The sequence below is a fragment of the Syngnathoides biaculeatus genome, chromosome 8 (assembly GCF_019802595.1).
Source record: "Syngnathoides biaculeatus isolate LvHL_M chromosome 8, ASM1980259v1, whole genome shotgun sequence".
Classification (NCBI taxonomy): domain Eukaryota; kingdom Metazoa; phylum Chordata; class Actinopteri; order Syngnathiformes; family Syngnathidae; genus Syngnathoides; species Syngnathoides biaculeatus.
Genome location: NC_084647.1, coordinates 31060226 through 31081659, shown reverse-complemented (window position 1 = coordinate 31081659; position 21434 = coordinate 31060226). Strand labels below are relative to the sequence as shown.

General features: G+C 42.7%; 1 protein-coding gene across 7 annotated transcripts in view; it reads right to left on the bottom strand.

Annotated features, from left to right (window-relative positions):
* The window catches only part of myo18ab (myosin XVIIIA b), a 243461-nt gene that overhangs the window by 26192 nt on the left and 195835 nt on the right, over window positions 1-21434 (bottom strand). For 5 of the 7 annotated variants that reach the window (XM_061827954.1, XM_061827956.1, XM_061827957.1 and 2 more), the window contains 5 exons: window positions 20944-21090; window positions 20758-20871; window positions 13716-13832; window positions 8011-8103; window positions 2275-2412 (listed from right to left, as the gene is read on the bottom strand). In XM_061827954.1, the coding sequence (XP_061683938.1) occupies window positions 2275-2412; window positions 8011-8103; window positions 13716-13832; window positions 20758-20871; window positions 20944-21090 (609 nt within the window). The remainder of the gene's footprint in view (window positions 1-2274; window positions 2413-8010; window positions 8104-13715; window positions 13833-20757; window positions 20872-20943; window positions 21091-21434) is intronic. The other 2 variants (XM_061827953.1, XM_061827955.1) reach the window with 1 other exon arrangement.

Below are 21434 nucleotides of genomic sequence, written 5' to 3'. Positions count from 1 at the left end.
GATTAGATTATACAACACTGTCAAATATATATCCTAAACTCGCACAAAAGTCATAACTATACGTAATCAGCGTATTACAAATTAAATATTACAGCAAACCACTGTCAGAGCCATGATCCACAAATGGAGAAAAATGGGGAGCGTGACAAACCTTCCCAGGAGTGGACGACCGACTAAAATTACTCCAAGAGTGAGAGGACAACTCATCCAGGAGGTCACAAAAGAACTTCGAACAACATCTAGAGACCTGGAGGCTTCGCTGGCCTCAGTTAAGGTCAATGTTCATGACTCTACCATAAAAAAGACACTGGCTAAAAATGGCATTCGTGGGAGGGTTTCCAGGTGAAAACCCCTGCAGTCAGCAAAGAATACAAGGGCTTATATCACATTTTCCAAAAAACATCTTGATGATCCTCGAAACTTTTGGAGAAATATTCTGTGGACTGACAAGTCAAAAACTAAACTGTTTGGACGGTGTGCAGCCTTTTACATCTGGCGTAAAAATGGCAGAGAATTTGATAAAAAGTAAGTTATGCCAACAGTGAAGCATGGTGGTGGCAGTGTGATGGTCTGGTGCTGTTTTGCTGCCCCAGGACCATGACAATTTGCTGTGATTGATGGAACAAGGAATTCTGTTGTGTACCATAAAATACTGAAGGAGAATATCTGGCCATCAGTTCGTGCCCTCAAACGCAAGCGTTCTTGGATCATTCAGCAGGATAACAATCCGAAAGACACCAGCAAGTCCATTTCTGAATGGTCCTTCCAAAAAAACATCCAAAATTAAAGTTTTGGAGTGGCCAAGTCAAAGTGTGCCATGGTTTGGTGCAGTTTTGCTGACCCAGGACCATGAAAATTTGCTGTGATTGATGGTACAATAAATTCTGTTGTGTACCAAAAAAATACTGAAGGAGAACATTTGGCCATCAGTTCGTGCCCTCAAACGCAAGCATTCTTGGATCATTCAGCAGGATAACAATCCGAAACACACCAGCAAGTCTATCTCTGAATGCCCCCCCCCCAAAAAAAAAAAAAAAAAAAAAAACATTCAAAATTAAGGTTTTGGAGGGGTCAAGTGAAAGTGCGTATTCAAATCCAATTGAGATGCTGTGGTATGACCTTACACGGGCAGTTCATGCTCGAAAAACCCTCCAATACAGCAGAGTTGAAGAATTTCTGCAAAGAAGAGTGGGACAAAATTCCTCCAGAGCGATGTGAACGACTCATCAATAATTATCACAGATGCTTGATTTCAGTCATTTTTGCCATGGGTGGCACAAGCCCTTATTAGGTTCAGAAGACAATTACTTTTTCAAAGTCAAGTTTAAAGGTTTTCTTTTGTGTGTTAATAAATTGAATTGTCATTTGAAAAGGGCATTTTGTATTTCCTTGGGGTGTCTCTGAATGATATTAAAATTGTCTTGATGATTTGAAACCTTTGTGTGTCATACCAAAAAAAACCGGCACTGTAGTTTTGGTAATCCTTACTGACCTGAAAACGTAGACAGTCAGACAAAAAAATAAAATGTGCTTTTGTACAGTTCACGTAAACATCTGGTTTCAACTGTACATATGACATATTTAACAATCGGGGTAAAATATTTTTTGGGTCCCTAGCTGCTAAATGAAACAATTATGTAACTAAACATTGACAAAGTCTTTCTGTGTGGATACATAATTTCACAATGTACCGGTACGTATGATATATATCCACAGCATATGGCCAGTGTGGGTAGTATATGGGAAAAAAAAGCTTATTATCTGATGTGCGCTGTAATAATCACTTTAGCTAACAAACCTACACTTTTGAACAGTCTGCCTGAGGGCAAGAACATTGCATAGAAAATAATTACAAAACTAAGCCTAAATTAAATAAGGGTCATTTTGTAAGTGGGCAAAAGAGAACAAACTTTAATTTCTCTAGAAATGCGAGTCTGATGACCTTTAAACCTCACTTGGGTTTTGTTGTGTCAGGGATAAAATAATGTAAAAAAGTAGCTCAACATAAAGGTAAAGGTGTGGAATAAAATCATATAGCGACAGGTTCATGTGATCATGAAACAGTATACACAATCCAACAAGGTGTGGAATAAAATCTTATAGCGATGCGTTCATGTGGTAATGTTTACAGTATACAATATGTCCATTACCTTTTATAGTTTCTCTGGTCCTGCTATAACGATGCTTTCTTATCTGAAAAGCGCGACCCTTTTCACTCTGACACCTACATCTACCAGGTCTAGGAGCAGTACAGCAGCTGTCTTTGGCTCTCACCTCCAGGCGTTTGACCTGGGTCTTCTCAAACTCCAGCTTAGCTTCCAGTTCACGGATTTTGGCCTCCTGCCGGCTCACCAGGGATTTCTCCACCATGGACTGCTCCTGGAAGTCTAGTTGACTTTGGAGGACTTGCATCTATGGCAACATTAACAAGTTTTTAAAACATTTTAAAACCTCATATCTTCAAAAAATAAGAGCTGTTGTTGTTGACACTATTTTTGGACCTCTAAACACTTCAGTTCTAGTTGATAGACCAAACATCCTTGACTTGCAAGGAATGACTTGAATGACAAATGTGCTTCAGACCTTCCACTGCTCCAGTGAAATGAAAAAAATGGAGCAATTAAGGTTGAACATTGATTCACTGATGAATTTACAAATTTTCATTTTTTCTGAAAGAATTGCTTGTGTTAACAAACTATGCTTCCTGACATAAACATAACACTCAGTTGTGATTTCACACAGTGTAAAGAAGTCATCCACTCTGTGCATCACATCCTTCAGAGAGGAATCTTGGTTTTGGGAATCAGTGCTAATTTTCACATCAAATTTTGATTTAGTTATTGTCTATGTCTGAATAATATGTAGTTTAATTTTTATCATAATCATATAAATGGAGTTTTTTTTGTATCATTTTAGTTGACAAAATACCACAAGATTATAGCTATATATTGTATTATATACACAAACTCCAGTAAATTTAGCAGGCTAAAATAAAGTGTGTAAAGGACAAAAACCTTCCCACGATGTAAACTTTCCCTTCAATTTCTGAAAGTAATTAGGGTAACTAAATTAAATGTGCATAATGTTCTTTTTTTCTAATCCAGTAAAGTTTATTTGAAAAATAAACAAATAATGTGTGTGACTTAACTTCAATTTATTTTTTTTCCATTCAAATTTTAAAAGTGTTTTTAAATATTTATTTAGGAACAATTTCATTGAACTTTTGTATGCAATTAATTTGTTAGTGGATTATTTTAGTGTCTTATTTTCCCATAATCAAGTACAACATGTTAATGTTTGCACCATGCATGCATGTTACAGTTTTTTTTATAATACAACTCCCAATATGTTATCAATAAACAATAGGCCTAGTAGATCTGTATTTTAATATTGGTCATAATAGCACTAGTCTGAGAGTAAGTATTTTTATGGGTTGTAGTTGTAAAATATTTAGAAACACTGACCAAAATGAAATGAAAACCCTGTTTGTTAATGAATAGTAAGACATTTAATTCACATGTATTCTTTTTTTCATTTCTGCTTCAGAACAGAACAACACTATTTTTAAAGATAGTGTTTAAGACATCCATCGTGCACTGGTGTTTGATTTCATGGGGCAGTTGATGTGACCCACATTTTATGAGTAAACAAAATAATCCTAAAATAAATAATTAAAAGTATTAGTACAAGTGCAAGTAAAAATATTTTAAAGGTACTTGAAAACTAAAGTGGACGATGTCCAAAGCTTCACACTCTAGTCCATTTATTGTGGGAGATGGCTTTGAATAATTAGTCTGTTGTTGCACACATCTGTTTGCGTTCTTGTAGATTCTATGAGTCAAGAAAGTTTTTTTTCTCTTTTAATTTAAAGCTGCCATATTTTACCAAGCCAGCTTTTTCTAGTATTTGGGATATTGGCTCTATGGTGCATCATTAAATGTAAAGTACAAATTAAGGTCATCCACATATTTCTGAGTTCCCGACATCTTTCTATCGAGAGGCTTGAAATGAGGTCATTTGAATTTCTCAAGCTTATCTTAAGGGGGAGGTCTTAGTCAAATATGGACAAAGAGGATACAAAACTGGGTACGACAGAAGTAGCTGTCAGAGAAGCCTTTTCTGGACACTCATATGACAAAACCAAAGTGATATTTTAAATTAAACTGACACTTTTATATTAAATCGATGTTAGAGAGTCAGTCTATGGAAGTCTAAATAGCCAAAATATGGGACCTTTAAGCCCTTAAAGCCCTCCTTCTGAACAACCTGAATCATGTCTTTGGGGAATTTGGGGAATAGGGGAAAACGTAGGTCATATCCTCCAACTATGTGCTACATAAGGAGTGTAGCTAGTGACTCCTCTAATAATGCACAGTTAAAACTTTGTCTTAATTGTCTTGTCTAAAATGCAGTACAAGTGCTTTGTTATATTTCGTTGGTTTGACCAAGGGGATTTATTCTAAATTATCACGTAACATAGGGTCTAAACTGTGAGACAAATCTGTCCCCCTAACTATTATTTTTTTAAATAGCTCTATACACACATACCTGTCATTTAGAACCCAAAAAGCTCTTGTCCTTTGCACCTGTGCAATCCATTTTTCACGACGAACTGGGTCTTTTGGAAACATGTGAAGAGTGAATCCATCATCCCGAGTGTTCAAGCCAAAATCCAGCAAAACAACAAGCCGGCATTTTGGCATACACGCAGAAAAAAACAGCTAATTTCTTGCCGGTAAAACAGGTACTGTATAAGCACATGAACCTGCCAGTGTGGCCATCTGCAAAAATCGTCCTTTCCTCTTTCTTATCAAACACAAATGCCTCGAGAGGGTTTTCATGATGGGAGATGCAAAAATCTATATACAGCAACATTCTGATGTCCTGTGAACAAACGGATGGGTTCTTCCCGGCAATTTTTTTTTTATATTAACAACACACAAAATATGTTTTACGTGTCAGTGGCCCTTTAACCATGGACTGCCACAAGAGGTGCTTTGACAGTTTTACACAGGGGTCATCAAATCCGTACCGTGTATCACAGTCTGGTTTTGGGCTGCCACAAAAAAGGACAATCTCTGACTGCAACGGACAATCAAAAATGCTGAAAGGGTCGTCGGCACCACCCTACCCACCCCTGAGGACTTGCACGCCACTCGAACAAGGACATGAGTGGGCAGGATCCTATTGGACCCTCCGCATCCTGGCCACCAGCTCTTCAACCTCCTTCCATCGGGTAGGCGCTACCAATCACTGCAATTCAAAACTAGTAGCATTCTAGCAGTTTTCTTCCCTCTTAAACTATGAAATTATTGAACAGTGACCCGACTAGTTTCTGCCTTGTACTGTTGTTGGGAGATCCTCTTACATCCTGCTGGTCTAATCAGTATTAGTACAATGGTACCTCTACTTACGAAAGTCTCTACTAACGAGAAATTCAGGTTATGAAAAGTCTCCCTGGAAATTTTTTTCTTTAGTTACAAAAGAAATTCAGGATACAAAAGAAAAAAATATGGCGGTGTGTTACGTATGAATTTAGACTAACGTTCCCTTTGTTCAAACCAGCAAAATGCAACAAGGCAGTCGTATTGCGTTTCTTACAATTTAATCTCTAACACATCAACACAATACAAACACCTTAAAATAGCTAACACAAAATGCGCGTTCAAGAACAGAGTAGTTGAGCCACAATGGCGAAGAGTCACCAATGCTGAATGAGTGTTCCTAAACAAGCAAATGTTCATCCCAGCGGTTTTCCAAGTGAGCAAAAGTTCCAGCCGGTTCAAAAACGAAAGGTGGCAGGCGTCTATGTAGTTAGCGTTCCTAGCAGCGTAGTTTCCCAGAGCAGTGGTGAGGTCGTAAGAAGAAACCTCGTTGTGCATCTTTCTCATCCTTACCTAGGTAATCCTTGAAACATTTCAGACTTCCGTGTCACAAAGGACACAAAGAGTTCAGGTCACATGGACTCAAGAGCGTTACAAGAAACCGCGTCACATCGTAAGGACTTAAAAGTATGAAAAGAAGCAGTGTCACAAAGACTCGCATTATAAGAACTTAAAAGCACAAAAGGAAAATAAAGAGAACAAAGAATAAAAATACACACACACATAACACTGTCCTCCTTAAGGAAAAGAAAGGTGCAGAGAAACTTTCTGTTGTGATATAACTAAGTAACACTCAAAACATGTTAAAACAGTAAATACAGAAACGAAAAAAATGAAAAATACAACAGAAGTATCAAACATCAAACACAACTTTACTTTGAAGAGCGCATCAGTGCGTGCAGTAGCCTCCACCTAAGCACTAACTGGTTGTACCCGGCCGTGCCCTACAACATGCCCCAAGAATTCAACTTGGGCCTTTCCAAACTCGCACTTTACAAGATGGACAGTCAGTTTCCCTGCCAACAGTCTCTCGAAGAACTCCTGAATTTTCTTCCATGGCGTAAACGATGACATCATCCATGTAGGCTTTGACCCCTTCCAATCCCGATGTAACGTTGTTGACGAGCCTTTGGAACGTTGCTGGGGCATTCTTCAAGTCGAACGGCATCACTTTGTATTGATATAGTCCGTCAGGTGTAGCGAATGCCGCAATCTTCTGAGCACGGTCCATGAGCGGCACCTGCCAGAAGCCCTTCAGAAACTCAAACTTGCTTACGTACGTAGCTTGACCAATGCGATCAATGCAATTGTCCATTCTCGGCAACACTTTTCATCTCTACTGCCTCAAAGCCAAAAAAGCCAGAATAGAGACTGACATATCAACGCTTATTGAGAAGGCTGACAGGCTGAGTGAGGAGGCAGAAGAAAAGAGGAATCTGAGGTTTATCACCGAGGCCAATGCACTCAGAGGCAGAGCAAAGGACAAGAGAGCCACTTTGGCACCTCTGCAGCAACAAATAGAGGAGGCACTGGGTAGGCTCAAGGAGCTAGAGTAGGTGTGCTGAGACAGACATCAGTGGAAGACATTTGTGTATATAGTTGAAATTGTACTTAGAATCTGTTTTTCTATAGACATTGACAATGGTCATATCAATGAGAACTACCACAAGGGGCGACAGGTGATCACTGTCACAGATACTGACGGACTGGAACATTTGATGAACCAAGAACGGTTGATGGCACCATTGGGTGAGTCTTTTTTCCTTACTCTTGATTTCCCACGATGGCCCTAAATTTTTCGTGTCGGCCCATAATTTTTTTTTGTGTCAGCCCTAAATTTTTTGTGTCAACCCCTAAGAATCCCCCTAAAAAGCCCTTAAATATTTTTGGTCAGATTGAGTATGAATCCTGGGAATGTTACTTCTGCCAAAGAAAGAGACAGGTTCTGTGCACAGTGTGGAAAGTTAGGGGATTAAGCTACAAGTGAGGAAGCAATCACTCGACTACGACATTTAAAGGCACAACATTTAAATGCGCAACAATGTGTGTGACTTTTGGGTAGATAATTAAACTTCATAAAATAATTTTTTGTATTAATTAATTCATTTAACAAACTGCTTATTCTCACTGGTGTCGTGAGGGTGCTGGAGCCTTTCTACGGGCGAGAGGCAGGGTTCTACCTGAACTGGTTGCCAGCCAATGACAGGGCACACATAAAAAAATAACTATTCACACTTACAGGAAATTCAGTCCTCAATTAACCTACAATGCATGTTTTGGGGAAGTCGGAGGAAATCAGAAGACCTGGAGAATACCCGCACAGGCATGGGGAGAACACGCAAACACCACACGCGGGGGCCAGATTTGATCCAGGGACCTCAGAACTGTGAGGCTGATGTGCTAATCGGTCGTCCTCTGTGCCGGGATTTTTAAAAATTCTCTTTCATTATTTTTTAAATTATATTTTACTATTCAGTCATTAAAAATGGCAAAAATTATTGTGTTTTTGGGAAGGTCTTGGAATGGATTCATTACAATTAAATTACACTTCATGTGGAAACCTTTGGTTTAACGTCCTTCCACTGACTCATTAACCGGTAATCCTTCTGAAAATTATTGCGCTTACTGCATTTACCGTCTCATGGACTTCCTGCTTCTCTTTGAGTGCCTCCTCCAGCTGTGCTTGAAGATCACTGATCTGAGCCAAGTTCTGGGCAGACTGAAAACAACATGATGACACTAATTCATTACTAAAATTCTCTCAGGAAAACTATGTGGTCTAAAAAAATGATTTTAATGTGACACAAGTGAGATATTTAAGAAACACGGAGACACCAGAAGTACTACAGTATTTGGAATACACTTGCTTCAAGAATTAGCTCACTCAAAATCCTCCAATATTAATTGAAAATAACTTAAACACTTGACCTTAAGGGATTTGAGGGTATAGTGTTTCTGATGACTCTGCTTCCTTGAATACTTGTATGATACTATGTCTTGTTGGAACATTGCATTGAATTATGGAATTGTCCTTCAAACGATAACACAAGTTTATTGTCCATGAGTATAAGTGCATAACGCAGTAGCTTTGTCATGGGTGTGTCTGTCCTCGACCCGGTGCGCACCTGCTCCGATGAACGGATGCGCTCACCTGCGTCTCGTTATGGTGATTACAGTCTATATATACAGTTTATTGCCACGCGTGTTGTCTGGCCCTTGACGGATCGGTGTACTTACAACCCTGCCTTTACGATTCGATTTGATCTCATACTGCTGCCTCGTTGGATTGTCTGCCTGTGTACCAACGTTGGACTGAATATACACGCTTCCCGAACTGAACCTGCTCTCGTGAGTCATGCGTATTGGGTTGAGCCCTGTGTTCTTGTCATGACAGAATGATCTGGCCATGACACGATCAAGCCGACCCCGACACGGTGCGCAACGCCCTCCAGTCTCATGGTCGGCATCTCGCCAAACACGAGGGAATTTTCCAGATGGGTGCTCGTCAGCTGGAGCAGCAGAATACCCAGTTGCGGGAGGTAATGGTCAGCGTTCCCTTCCCGCGTCCTTCCCCAGTGGAGCCGACGCCAGCCTGGACCCGGCAGCTGCTGCGAGATCATCACGTACCCACGAGCCAGCCCCCTCGCCGGTTCCTGACGCTCATAGGGGTGTCAGCTCACTACTCTCCCGTCCGGAACAGTTTTCAGGGGACTCGGGCAATATCAAACCCTTCATCACTCTATGTGAGCTCCACTTTGAACTACAGGCTGCTGCCTTCCCCTCCGACAGAGCCAAGATAGCGTTTGGTATCTCCCACCTGATGGGACAGGTGGAAGCATGGAAGACTGCTGAATGGAGATGCGACACGGACAAGTGCTGGATGTGGGCATTCTTCGTGACAGCCATTGCACAGATATTCCAATATGCGACCCCTGAATGGGAGGAGGCTAATTTGTTAATCAAACTACAGCAGGATCAGGGCAGAGTCTCCGTCTACGCAATTGAGTTCCGTATTCTGCCAGCCAAGAGGCAGTGGAACAATAGGGCGCTCCTCTATGCCTTTGTCCAGGGGCTGTCCCCCACCATAAAGGACCAGATAATTCCGCCAGACTTGCCGACAGACCTTGACTCACTCATACTGCTTACCCTTAAAATCAACAGTAAGCTCATGGACCAGGAACAGGACAAGGCCCGGTGGGGGATCTACCGTCCATGCAACAAACTCCACCGCTCCTCAACGTGCGCCTGCCGATGTGGAGGAGCCCATGCAGCTGGGGCGCCTCCGCCAGTCACCTGAAGAACGTCAATGACGCCTGCGAGAGGGAAGTTGTTTCTACTGCGGGCAGCCGGGTCACACCGTGGCTCACTGCCCAATCGAACCTGTGGAACCCTCAGTCCGAGTGTCAATGACTGTGAGTCTCAACCACATCCCAGACAGCCCCGCCCAAGCACTTCTTTGGGTAACCTTAAGTTCAGGCGAACAGCTTTGCACCGCAACAGCATTCATTGATTCGGGTTCGGATGCCATTCTCCTTAATTCTCGTCTCGTCAGCAGGATGGGTTTGTGGAGAAAAAGAATAAAACCCTACGGCCCTACATTGACTATCAAGGACAAAACAGCATCACCGTTAGGAACAGGTATCCTCTCTCCCTCATTGCCACAGCCTTTGAACTCCTGAAGGGGGTCAAAGTCTTCACCAAGTTGGACTTGAGATGTGGCTAAAATCTGGTGTGGATAAGAGAAGGAGACGAGTGGAAGACCGCTTTCAACACGTCCACCGGGCATTACGAATAATTAGTGATGCCTTTTGGACATTTGGACCTTTACAAAACTTTGTCACCAATTTGTTAAGTGAAAGGCTCAACATGAGTGTCTTTGTGTATGTAGACAACATCCTGATGTTCTCTCCGGACGAAAAAAAACATGTCGGGCACGTTTGAGCGGTTCTACAGTAGTTGCTGCGTCATGATCTATATGTCAAAGCAAAGAAATGTGAGTTCCATCAACCCTCCATGTCGTTTGTGGGGTTCGTCTTGGCAGAGTGCGTGATCCGCATGGATCCCCACAAGGTGGAGGCCGTTCTCCGTTGGCCCAGACCCGCGTCTCGCAAGGAGGTGCAGAGATTTATAGGGTTCATAAAATTTTATCAGAAATTCATTCAGAACTTTAGTGCCTTCGCGGCCCCGTTACATGCGCTCACCTCGGCCAACAGTTCCTTCGCCTGGAACCCAGGTTGCCAGGCGGCCTTCCGCAAACTCAAGGCCAGGTTTGCCTCTGACCCTATTCTCATCTTGCCGGACCCCGAGTGGCAATTCATTGTGGAATAGAATAGGGGTAGTCATCTCACAGAGGAGTCCCAAAGACGAGAGGTTACATCCCTGTGCATTTTTATCCAAGAAACTGACCGCTGGGGGACAAATTTACGGCATTGGATACTGGAAGCTTTTAGCAGTCAAAATGGCGCTGACGGAAAGGAGACGTTGGTTGGAGGGAGCTTAGGTTCCATTCGTGGTCTTTACTGATCACAAAAATCTCTGATACCTTAAATCCACCAAATGACTTAATGCCTGGCAAGGTAGGGGGGCCCTCTTCTTTACACGGTTTCAATTTGTGGTGCCCTACTGACCGGTATCTAAGAATGGCAAACCCGATCCGTTGTCGCAAGTTCGAGCAAGTAGCGAGAAAGCTAAATCTGAACTGGTGCCCATCCTCCCTGAAACATGTTTCGTATCATTTTTCACCTGGCAAATAGAAACAGGAGTGAAAGACGCTTTAAAGAACTTGCGTAGTCCAGAAGGATGCCCCGAAGACAAGCTGTATGTCGTCCCTCAGCTACGGGGTCGAATAATTGACTGCACAGTATGCCACCTGGGCATGACCAAAACGCAGTTGTTGATAGAACAACACTTTTGGTGGCTGAATATTAAGAAAGACGTCAGGGAGTACGTCAACGCCTGTCCTGCTTGCGCCGTAAACAAGCCCTCCCGGTAGCGCCCCACATGGGAATTACGCCCGCTAACCCTGCCATGTCGCCCGTGGTCGCAAATCTCGCTTGACTTTGTGACTGGGCTACAGTCATCGCGGGGCCACACCTGAGTTCTGACAGTGTTGGTACGATTTTCTAAAATGGTACACTTCAACACGCTGCCTAACTCCCCTCTGCAGACGGCCCATGATGAACAATATTCAGGTTTCATGGTCTACCCATGTGGTTTCCGACAGGGGCCCCCAAATCATCTCCTGGTTCTGGAAAAGACTTATGTTCACTCATAGGTGCCACCGTGAGTCTTTCGTCGGGCCATCACCCAGAAACCAATGGCCAGATATTTAATATTTAAACCAGGACTGAGAAATGTGGCTCTGACGTCTAGCTTCTCATGACCCAAGCTCATGGAGCCAACAATCAATCTGGGTCAAATACTCTCACAACTCCCTTCCCTCAGGATCCACCAGTATGTTTCCTTTTCATGTCATGCACGGCTATTCACCCTCTCTCTTCCCATCTATAGACTCAAACTCATCGGTGCCATCTCCGATGGCCATGATGAGACGCTGTAAACGAACCTGGGAGTGAATCCGTAAGATGCTTCTGCGAAATGGACGCTCCGACAAGGCCGGGGCGGACTGTAAGAAGGTGCCGGCACCGGGTTACAGAGTGGGTCAGCGTGTCCGGCTGTCAGCGAAGGGCCTAACCCTTGGCAAAAATGACTGAAATCAAACGCTTATAGCGGGATAATTAGTGATGAGTCTTTCAAATCGCTTTGGAAGAATTTTGTCACACTCTTCTTTGCAGAATTGTTTCAACACCACCATACTGGAGGGTTTTCTAGTAAATTGGATTTAAATCCGGACTTTGACTTGGTGTGTATATATATATATATATATATATATAATAGGTCCCCCCCCCCCCATTCAGAGGCGTAGTCATGCTGCATGATCCAAGAGCACTTGAGTTTGAGGGCACGAACTGATAGCTGGGGGTTCTTCTTATATATATATATATATATATATATATATATAATAGGTTCCCCCCCCCCCCATTCAGAGGCGTAGTCATGCTGCATGATCCAAGAGCACTTGAGTTTGAGGGCACGAACTGATAGCTGGGGCTTCTTCTATGGATTTTCTGGTACACAGAAGAATTCATTGTTCCACCAATCACAGTAAGTTGTCTTGGTCCTGAGGCAGCAAAACAGCCCAGACCACCCCCATGCTTCACTGTTAGCATAATGTTCTTTTTATCAAATGCTGCGCCATTTTTCCAAAAAGTTAAATTTTTGATCAGTCAGTCCACAAAATGTTTCTCCAAAAGTCTTGAAGATCATCAAGATGTTTTCGGGCAAATGTGAGACGAGCTTTTGTATTCTTTACTGACAGCAGGGTTTTTTTCCCTGGGAACTCTCCCATGAAAGCGATATTTGGCCAGTGTCTTTTTTATGGTAAAGTCATGAACAATTACCTTAACTGAGACCAGCAAGGCGTTTAGTTGTTGTTCGAGGTTCTTTTGTGATTTCCAGGATGAGACATCGAGACTCTATGAGTAATTAGTTGGTCGTCCACTCCTGGGAAGGTTTGCCTTTGTTCCGAGTTTTCGCCATTTGTGGATAATGGTTTTGACAGTGTTTTGCTGGAGCCCCAAAGCCTTGGAAATGCCTTTGTAACCCTTTCCCTTTTTTCTCCCTCAGTTTTCTTGAATTTCTTTGGATCGTGGCACAATGCATTGGTTCTTGAGACCTTGGAGCCTACTTTATGTTCAGTGACAGATTCTATTTAAGTGATTTATTGATTCAACAAGTATGGTGGTAATCAAGTTTGGATTTGGGTTGTGAAATTGAACTCAACGTTCCCAAATGTGTGTTGGGGGGGGGGCAATAACTTTTTTCACAGAGGATGAGATAGATTTTGATTTTTTTTGTTCCTTGATAAATTGCCATTTGAAAACCGCATTTTGTATTCCCTTGGGTTGTCTCTGAGTGATATTATTATTGGTTTGATTATTTGAAATGTGTGTGATAGACATGCAAAAAAAGAAAGATAAATCAGGAGCGGGCAAATACTTTTTCATGGCACTGTATCGTCAATTTCTGACATCAATGGGTGTTTCAGATTAATCTATCATATCTTTGAATATGTACAGTGAGTATCTATCTATCTATCTATCTATCTATCTATCTATCTATCTATCTATCTATCTATCTATCTATCTATCTATCTATCTATCTATCTATCTATCTATCTATCTATCTATCTATCTATCTATCTATCTATCTATCTATCTATCTATCTATCTAAACAGCTGTGCAATGAAGGTGAAATGAAGAGAAGCAGACCTGAGCCACAGCTGCCTTGTGCTTCTTCATTATTTCATTTAAGTCTTCTTGGTCTTCCTCCATTCTTGTCTGCAAGTCATTCTTCTCTCTTTGCAGACGACTCAGCTGTTCCTCCAACTGGAGTGCAGAACACACAAAGATAAAGTACAACTATCATGACTATGTCAGATAATAAAGGTTGTTCTCTCATGAGTTTATCAGATATGAGAGAAAGGTTGCTCTAAGTACGAAAAGCTACACAGATCATTGAAGTACAAAGTAAGATATGCCTCATAAATAGCTCAACACTTAAATAAAGTAATTTGAGTTAAGTTTGATATCACATCTTTTTACCCTTGGAAACTGTGTGAGGAGAGCTGATAACGGCTTTTGCATATACGCAGCCCTCCACTGAGTACAGAGCATGACAGAAGTCACTCTGAACCCTTGACTTGTGAGTAAAATGTCGATGTAAGATGCCAAAGGCAATGGGGCCTCTAACTTTACATAGACAATCGAGGCTGAATAACAAGATATTCAGATAGTTGAAGGTTCAATCAAAGATAAGGTATCAAAGTTGAAAAGACTAATAACTTGATTTGCAGATCGAAGTTGCGAAGAAGTTGCATACATAGGATGCTGACACATGCCTAAACATAACTCTGAACCTAAAAAAAGTTTAAAATCAGAATGAGGTAATAAAGGTGGTGGAATAGGCTTTTACATCAACGCAAAATTGTGTACTGATGTTACAGAGCTCAGTATACACTTCAGCCTAGACTTTGAGATGCTGTTTTTGAATTGTAAGTAAGTAATTGTAAGTGAATTGTAAATATTTGCTGTCTGAGTTTGCTTCATTCAGTCTTACCAGTGTTTACATTAACCTCCCCCCCAGGTTAACATGAAATCTGCACTGCCATTGCTATATGACCAAGTAAACGTACTTAAAAAACACCACCAAAAATTCACGTCATTAAGATTCTTGGGAAGATATACAAAACGCAACAACAAATTACCTAAATCTTCTTCCTCTTTTCCTTTTGGCTTGTCCCATTAGGGGTCGCCACAGCGTGTCATCCTTTTTCATGTGAACGTATCTCCTGCATCTTCCTCTCAAACACCAACCACCCTCATGGCTTCCCTCACAACATCCATCAACCTTCTTTTTGGACTTACTTTTGCTCTTTTGCCCGGCAGCTCCATCTTCAGCACTCTTCTACCAATATACTCACTCTCCTAACTCTGGACATGTCCAAACAATCGAAGTCGGTTCTCTCAAACCTTGTCTCCAAAACATCCAAATTTGACTGCCCCTCTAATGAGCTCATTTCTAAAGCTATCCAACCTGCTCATTCCTAGCGAGCACTTCAACATCCTGATTTCTGCCCTCTGCTTCCTGTTGTCTCTTCAGTGCCACCATCTCTAATCCGTACATCATGGCCGGCCTCACCACTGTTTTGTAAACTTTGCCCTTCGTCCTAGCAGAGACTCTTCTGTCACATAACACACCAGACACCTTCCGCCAGCTGTTCCAACGTGCTTGGGCCCATTTCTTCACTTCCCTACCACACTCACCCTTGCTCTGGATTATTGACTCAGAGTATTTAAAGTCGTCCAACGTCACTATCTCTTCTCCTTGGAGCCTCACTCTTCCCCATTCACCTCTCTCATTCACGCAGATATATTCAGTTTTACTTCAGCTATTCTCTCCTCTCTCTTTCCTTTCCAATTGTTACTTGTGAGTTTAAACTAAAATCCCCTTTGCTAAAACAAGAAAAATGTGATAAAGCAGTTGTATTGCAATTTAATCACACAATACAACACAATCACGAAACAACAACTAACACAAAATAAAAGTTCAAAGACCAAGTACTCAAGCCAAACAACGAATAGTCACCGAAGTAAAACGAATGTTCCCAAACAGGCCAATGTTCCTTCCAAGTGAATATTCCAAGTTGAATGTTCCAGATATGTCCAAAGACGAAAGGCAGAAGGCGTCTGTGTACTTGTCCCAAGCAGCGGTGCAGTGGTAGGAAGCCAAGTTGACGGTCTTTCTCGTCCTTATTTAGGTACTCCTCAAAACATTAACAGAATTCCGCATCACAAAAGATCTGCATCTTAATAACTTAAAAGTATGAAAAGAAACCGCATCACAAAAGATCCGCATATAATAACTGAAAAGTATGAAAGGAAAATATAAAGAATAAGGAATAAAAATACACACATAACATAGTGCTCGGCTCATCTTTCTCATTGTTCCTCCAGCTGCTCCCGGATTTCACTGCAGATCATCTGCGAACATCATGGTTCAAGGGGATTCCAGTCTAACCTCATCTGTCAGCCTACCCATTACCACGGCAAACAGGAAGTGGCGCAGAGCTGACACCTGATGCAGTCCCACATCCACTTTAAATTTTTGTATCACACCTACGGCATACCTCACCACTGTTCTACGGCCCTCATACATGTTCTGGACTATTTTAACATACTTCTCTGCCACACCAGACTTACACATGCATTACCACAGTTCCTCTCTTGGTCCTCTGTCATAGGCTTTCTCTAGATCCACAAAGACACAATGTAGCTCCTTCTGACCTTGTCTGTACTTTTCCACAAGCATCCTAGAGGCAAATAATGCATCTTTAGTACTCTTTCTTACAGTTGCTCGCAGATACTTACTTCTGTCCTGAGTCTAGCCTCCATGACACTTTCCCATAACTTCATTGTGTGGCTCATCAATTTTATTCCTCTATAATTCCCACAGCTCTGAACATCGCCTTTGTTCTTAAAAATGGGAACTAGAACACTTTTGCTCCATTCTTCAGGCATCTTTTCGCCCGCTAGTATTCTGTTGAATAAGTTGGTCAAAAACTCCACAGCCATCTCTCCAAATTGCTTCCATACCTCCACCGGTATGTCATCAGGACCAACTGCCTTTTCATTTTTCATCCTCTTCAGTGCCTTTCTAACTTCCCCCTCACTCATCATTTTCACTTCCTGGTCAATCACACTTGCCTCTTCTACTCTTCTCTCTCATTTTCTTCATTCATCAACTTCTCAAAGTATTCTTTCTATCTATTTAGGACACCACTGGCAGTAGTAAACACATTTCCATCTCTATCCTTAATCAGTCTTACCTGCTGCATATCCTTCCCATCTCTATCCCTCTGTCTGGCCAACCTGGAGAGATCCTTTTCTCCTTCTTTTGTGTCCAACCTGGTGTACATGTCATCATATGCCTCTTGTTTAACCTTTGCCACCTCCACCTTTGCCCTATGTCGCATCTCAATGTATTTCTATCGTCTCTCCTCAGTCCTCTCAGTGTCCCACTTCTTCGCAAACCTCTTTGCTTGTATGACTTCCTGTAATTTGGGGTTCCACCACCAAGTCTCCTTCTCCCCTTTCCTACCAGAAGACACACCTAGTAGTCTCCTGCCTGTCTCTCTGATCACCTCAGCTGTAGTAGTCCAGTCTTCCGGAAGCTCCTCCTGTTCACCTCATTTTGAAAGGCTGCACAACATTTTTCCTTTCTCAGCTTCCAGCACACGGTTCTCTGCTCTACCTTTGTCTTCTTAATCTTCCTACCCACCACCAGAGTAACCCTACACACCACCATCCTATGCTGTCAAGCTACACTCTCCCCCATCACTACCTTACAGTCAGTAACATCATCTGCACGAAATGTAATCCACCTGCACGCTCTACCTCAGCTCTTGTCGCTCACCTCATGTTCCTGCCTCTTCTGTAAAAAAGAATGTGTTCACTACTACCATTTCCATCCTTTTTGCAAAGTCGACCACCATATGTCCCTCAAAGTTACTTTCCTGGATGCTGTACTTACCCTTTCATTGCCCCCGTTTCCTTCACCAACATATCCATTACAATCTGCACCAATCACAACTCTGTCTCTGTCTGCGATGGTTAGCACTACTTTTAGTTCCTTCCAGAATTTCTCCTTCAAATCTAGGACACATCGTACCTGTGGGGCATAGCCACTAATCACATTATGCATAACATCCTCAATTTCGAGTTTCAGCCTCATCACTCGATCTGATATTCTTTTCACCTCCAAGACATTCATAGCCAGCTTTACCTTTAAAATAAACTCTACTCCATTCCTCTTCCCATCTACTCCATGGTAAAATAATTTAAACCCTGCTCCTAATCTTCTAGCCTTACTACCTTTCCACCTGCTCTCTTGGATGTACAATAGATCAACCTTTCTCCGAATCATCATGTCAACGAGCTCCTTTGCTTTTCCTGTCATAGTCCTAACATTCAAAGTCCCTTCACTCAGTTGTAGGCCCTGTGCATCCATCTTCTTCTTCTCCCAACGTATCCACTTTCCTCCTCTTCTTAGCCTTCGACCCACAGTAGCTGAATTTCCATCGACGCCCTGCAGGTTAACGGTACTGGGGGCAGGTGTTGTTAACCTGGTGTGACGGTCTGAGCGGTCCTCCGTGCTGAAAAGTCTCCTTGTGATTAATGCGCATGCATTACTAACAGGGGAACTCTGGGTACGTAGCCAACGCTTACTGGGAAATCACCCGCTCTCATTCTCCTCCTCTTTCTTCTCCATAGATGGAGCTAACATATATTATATCCTAACCCTAACCTAATCTTAAAACAAAAATTGATAAAAAGATATACACATATACGTACGTTCACTGTGTTTGTCTTTCTGAGAGGTCCATCGTGTTACATGTGAATTTAGACTAAATTCCCCTTTGTTCAAGCCAGCAAAATCCAACAAGGCAGTTGTATTGCGTTTCTGACAATTTTATATCACACACATCAACGCAACACAAACACGATAAAATAGCTAACACAAAATAGGCGTTCAAAAACAGCGAATAGTCACCAGTGTTGAACGAGTGTTCCCAAACAACCAAATGTTCATCCCAGCAGGTATTCCAAGTTAGCAAAAGTTCCAGGCGGTTCAAAAATGAAAGGCAGAAGACGTCTGTGTAGTTAGTGTTCCAAACAGTGTAGTTTCGAAACATTTCACACACATAACAATAGTGAACATGAACACTCTGCGACAAGTTTTCAAATGGCACACGTTGAAGCATGGATGGGGATATTTCAGACTGGCCGGAAGTTTACAAAATATATGCGCATGCGCATTAATACACGCGCATGCGCGTTAATCACAGGAAGACTTTTCAGCACCGGGAACACTCAGACCATCACACTGGGCCACGTCCGATCCATAATGGTATTCTTTAGATGAATGCTCAAATTTGTTTACGCCGGATTCCCTTCCTGACGCAACCCTCTGCATGTGTCCGGGCTTGGGACTGGCCTACATATTACTCTTGCTTGTGCCCCTATAAGGCTGCATCCACACACTATTTACTAGTGTACTGGTGTAAAGATTTTGGGTGTCAGTCGTTTGTTCGGGTCAAGTGGCGGGGGCAGTAGCTTTAGCAGGTTATACCCAGACTTTCCTTTCCCCTGCTACTTTATCCCGGCAAGCCAAGAGAAGTAGTCTCTCCGGTGCATCGTGGGTTGTCCCTGGGATCTCTTTCTGGTGAGATGTACCCAGAACACTTTACCAGGGAAGTGTCCGGGAGACAGCAGAATCAGATGGCCCAGTGAAGTCATCTGGCTCCTCTCAATGCGGAGGAGCAGGGGTTCAAATCTGAGACCCTCCCGAATGACCGAGCTTCTCACCCTATCTATAAGGGAGAGCCCAGACACCCTGTGGAGGAAACTCATTTCGGCCGCTTGTGTCCGGGATCGTGCTTGTCGAATATTTTGGCTTTCGTCTGTGAAGAATTTGGAAAAGTCATTGCAGGCCTTGGTGGAATGAAGTTCACTTGCCACAGTGGTTTGTTAGCATGTCAATTGTAGCAAATAAGACTCCAGCATTAGGTTTTTGGTGGTATCACAGAAGTAGGACTTCCTTGCATTTCTCAGGTGTAAATTATAAGAGTTATGTTCTTCTTTATAGAGATCATAATGAACCTGAAGATTTGTTTTCCTCCATCTGCGATCAGCATTGAGACTTTTCCATTTTTCGCCAGTTTAGAATTTCGCCATGGAGACGTCTTCCTTCCAGAGATAACTTCCACCTAAATGGGAGCAATAGTGTCCATAATATTTAACATTTTAGCATTGAAGCTACGGACGACTGAACACGTGGACAGGGCAAGGTGTTTAAGAGAAGATCTGATTAAAGATCTCACTGGTGTTTTCACTGCTGTGTCCCAAAGGACCCCCTATTGGACTCCTCAACGGACATGGTCAAAAGCCTTCTACGAGTCCACAAAACACCTAGACGGGTTGGGCGAACTCCCATGCACCCTTAAAGACCCTGCTGAGAGTGTAGAGCTGGTCCACTGGTCCACAGCCATGATGAAAACCACATTTCTGCTCCTAAAGCTGAGATTCGACTTCCCTCCGTACCCGCCTTTCCAGCACCCCTGAATAGACCTTATAAGGGAGACTGAGGAGTGTGATCCCCCTGTAGTTGGAACATACGCTCCAGTGCCACTTCTTGAAAAGGGGACAACCAGTCTGCAAATTCAGAGGCACTGTCCCTGATGTCCATGCGATGTTGCAGAGGTGTGTCAACCAGGACAACCCCACAACATCCAGATCCTTTAGGAATCTCATTCAACTCCAAGGGCCTTGTGAGCGAAGAGTTTTTTATCCACATCGGTGACCTCAACCCCAGAGATAGGTGAGCCCGCCTCAGGGAACCCATTCTTTGCCTACCCATGGAAAGGCGTGTCAGTGGAAGACAGAAAGTCTTCAAAGTACTCTCCCCACCGACTCACAACGTCCAGAGCCGAGGTCAGCTGTGCTCCACCCTCACTATGCACAGTATTTACGGTGGAGTGCTTCTCCCTCCTGAAACGCCTAACTATAATCTCCATGAAATTTCCATGAAATCAACACTGTTTATTCATCCCAAATGCTATGATAGCTTTTCTTGTTTCCACCCAATAATGAATGGCATACCATAATTACATTATACACTGCCGACTGTGGTGGGGGTGTTACACTGAAAAACAGATGCGTAAAAGGTGAGGTGTGAAAAAAGAAGAATACTGACTGCCTGTTTCGTTTTGGAGATGTCTTCCATTTGAAGATGCAAATCTTCAATCTCCTCCTCCATGGATTTACGGGATTTAACTGCAGCTGCACAAGTGAATTCAGACTCTTCCAGCTAGACGTAAGACAGAATAGAATAGGATAGTAAAATAACAACAAAGTTCAACTGCAATGTACACCAGACTACCTGGTTCTTTAGCTGAGCGATCTCCCGCTTGCTTGGTGCATTGTTCTTTAAGTGGTCTAACATGATCTGAGCATCGACCAGCAAAGTCTTCGTCCTCTTCAGGTCTTTCCTCAGACGTCTCTCAGTTTCACTGTCACCACTTCTCACCTGGAGGTGGAAATAACACTGTGAGTATTTAAAGGTTACAACATTCTTTTGTTTTTTTTCTTGGTTCACAAGTTGTGGTGTCAAATAAATAGATCCATCTATCCATCCATCCATCCATCCAGCAGGAATACCCAAACTTCCCTTTCCCCGGCCACTTCTTCCAGCTTCTGGAAGGATCCCGAGGCGTTCCCAGGCCAGTCGTGAGACACAGTATCTCCAACGTGTCCTGGGTCGTCCCCGGGGTTTCTTTCTGGTGGGACATGCCCGGAACACCTCACCAGGGAGGCGTCCGGGACAAATCCGGAGCAGATGCCCCAGCCACCTTACCTGGCTTCTCTCAATGC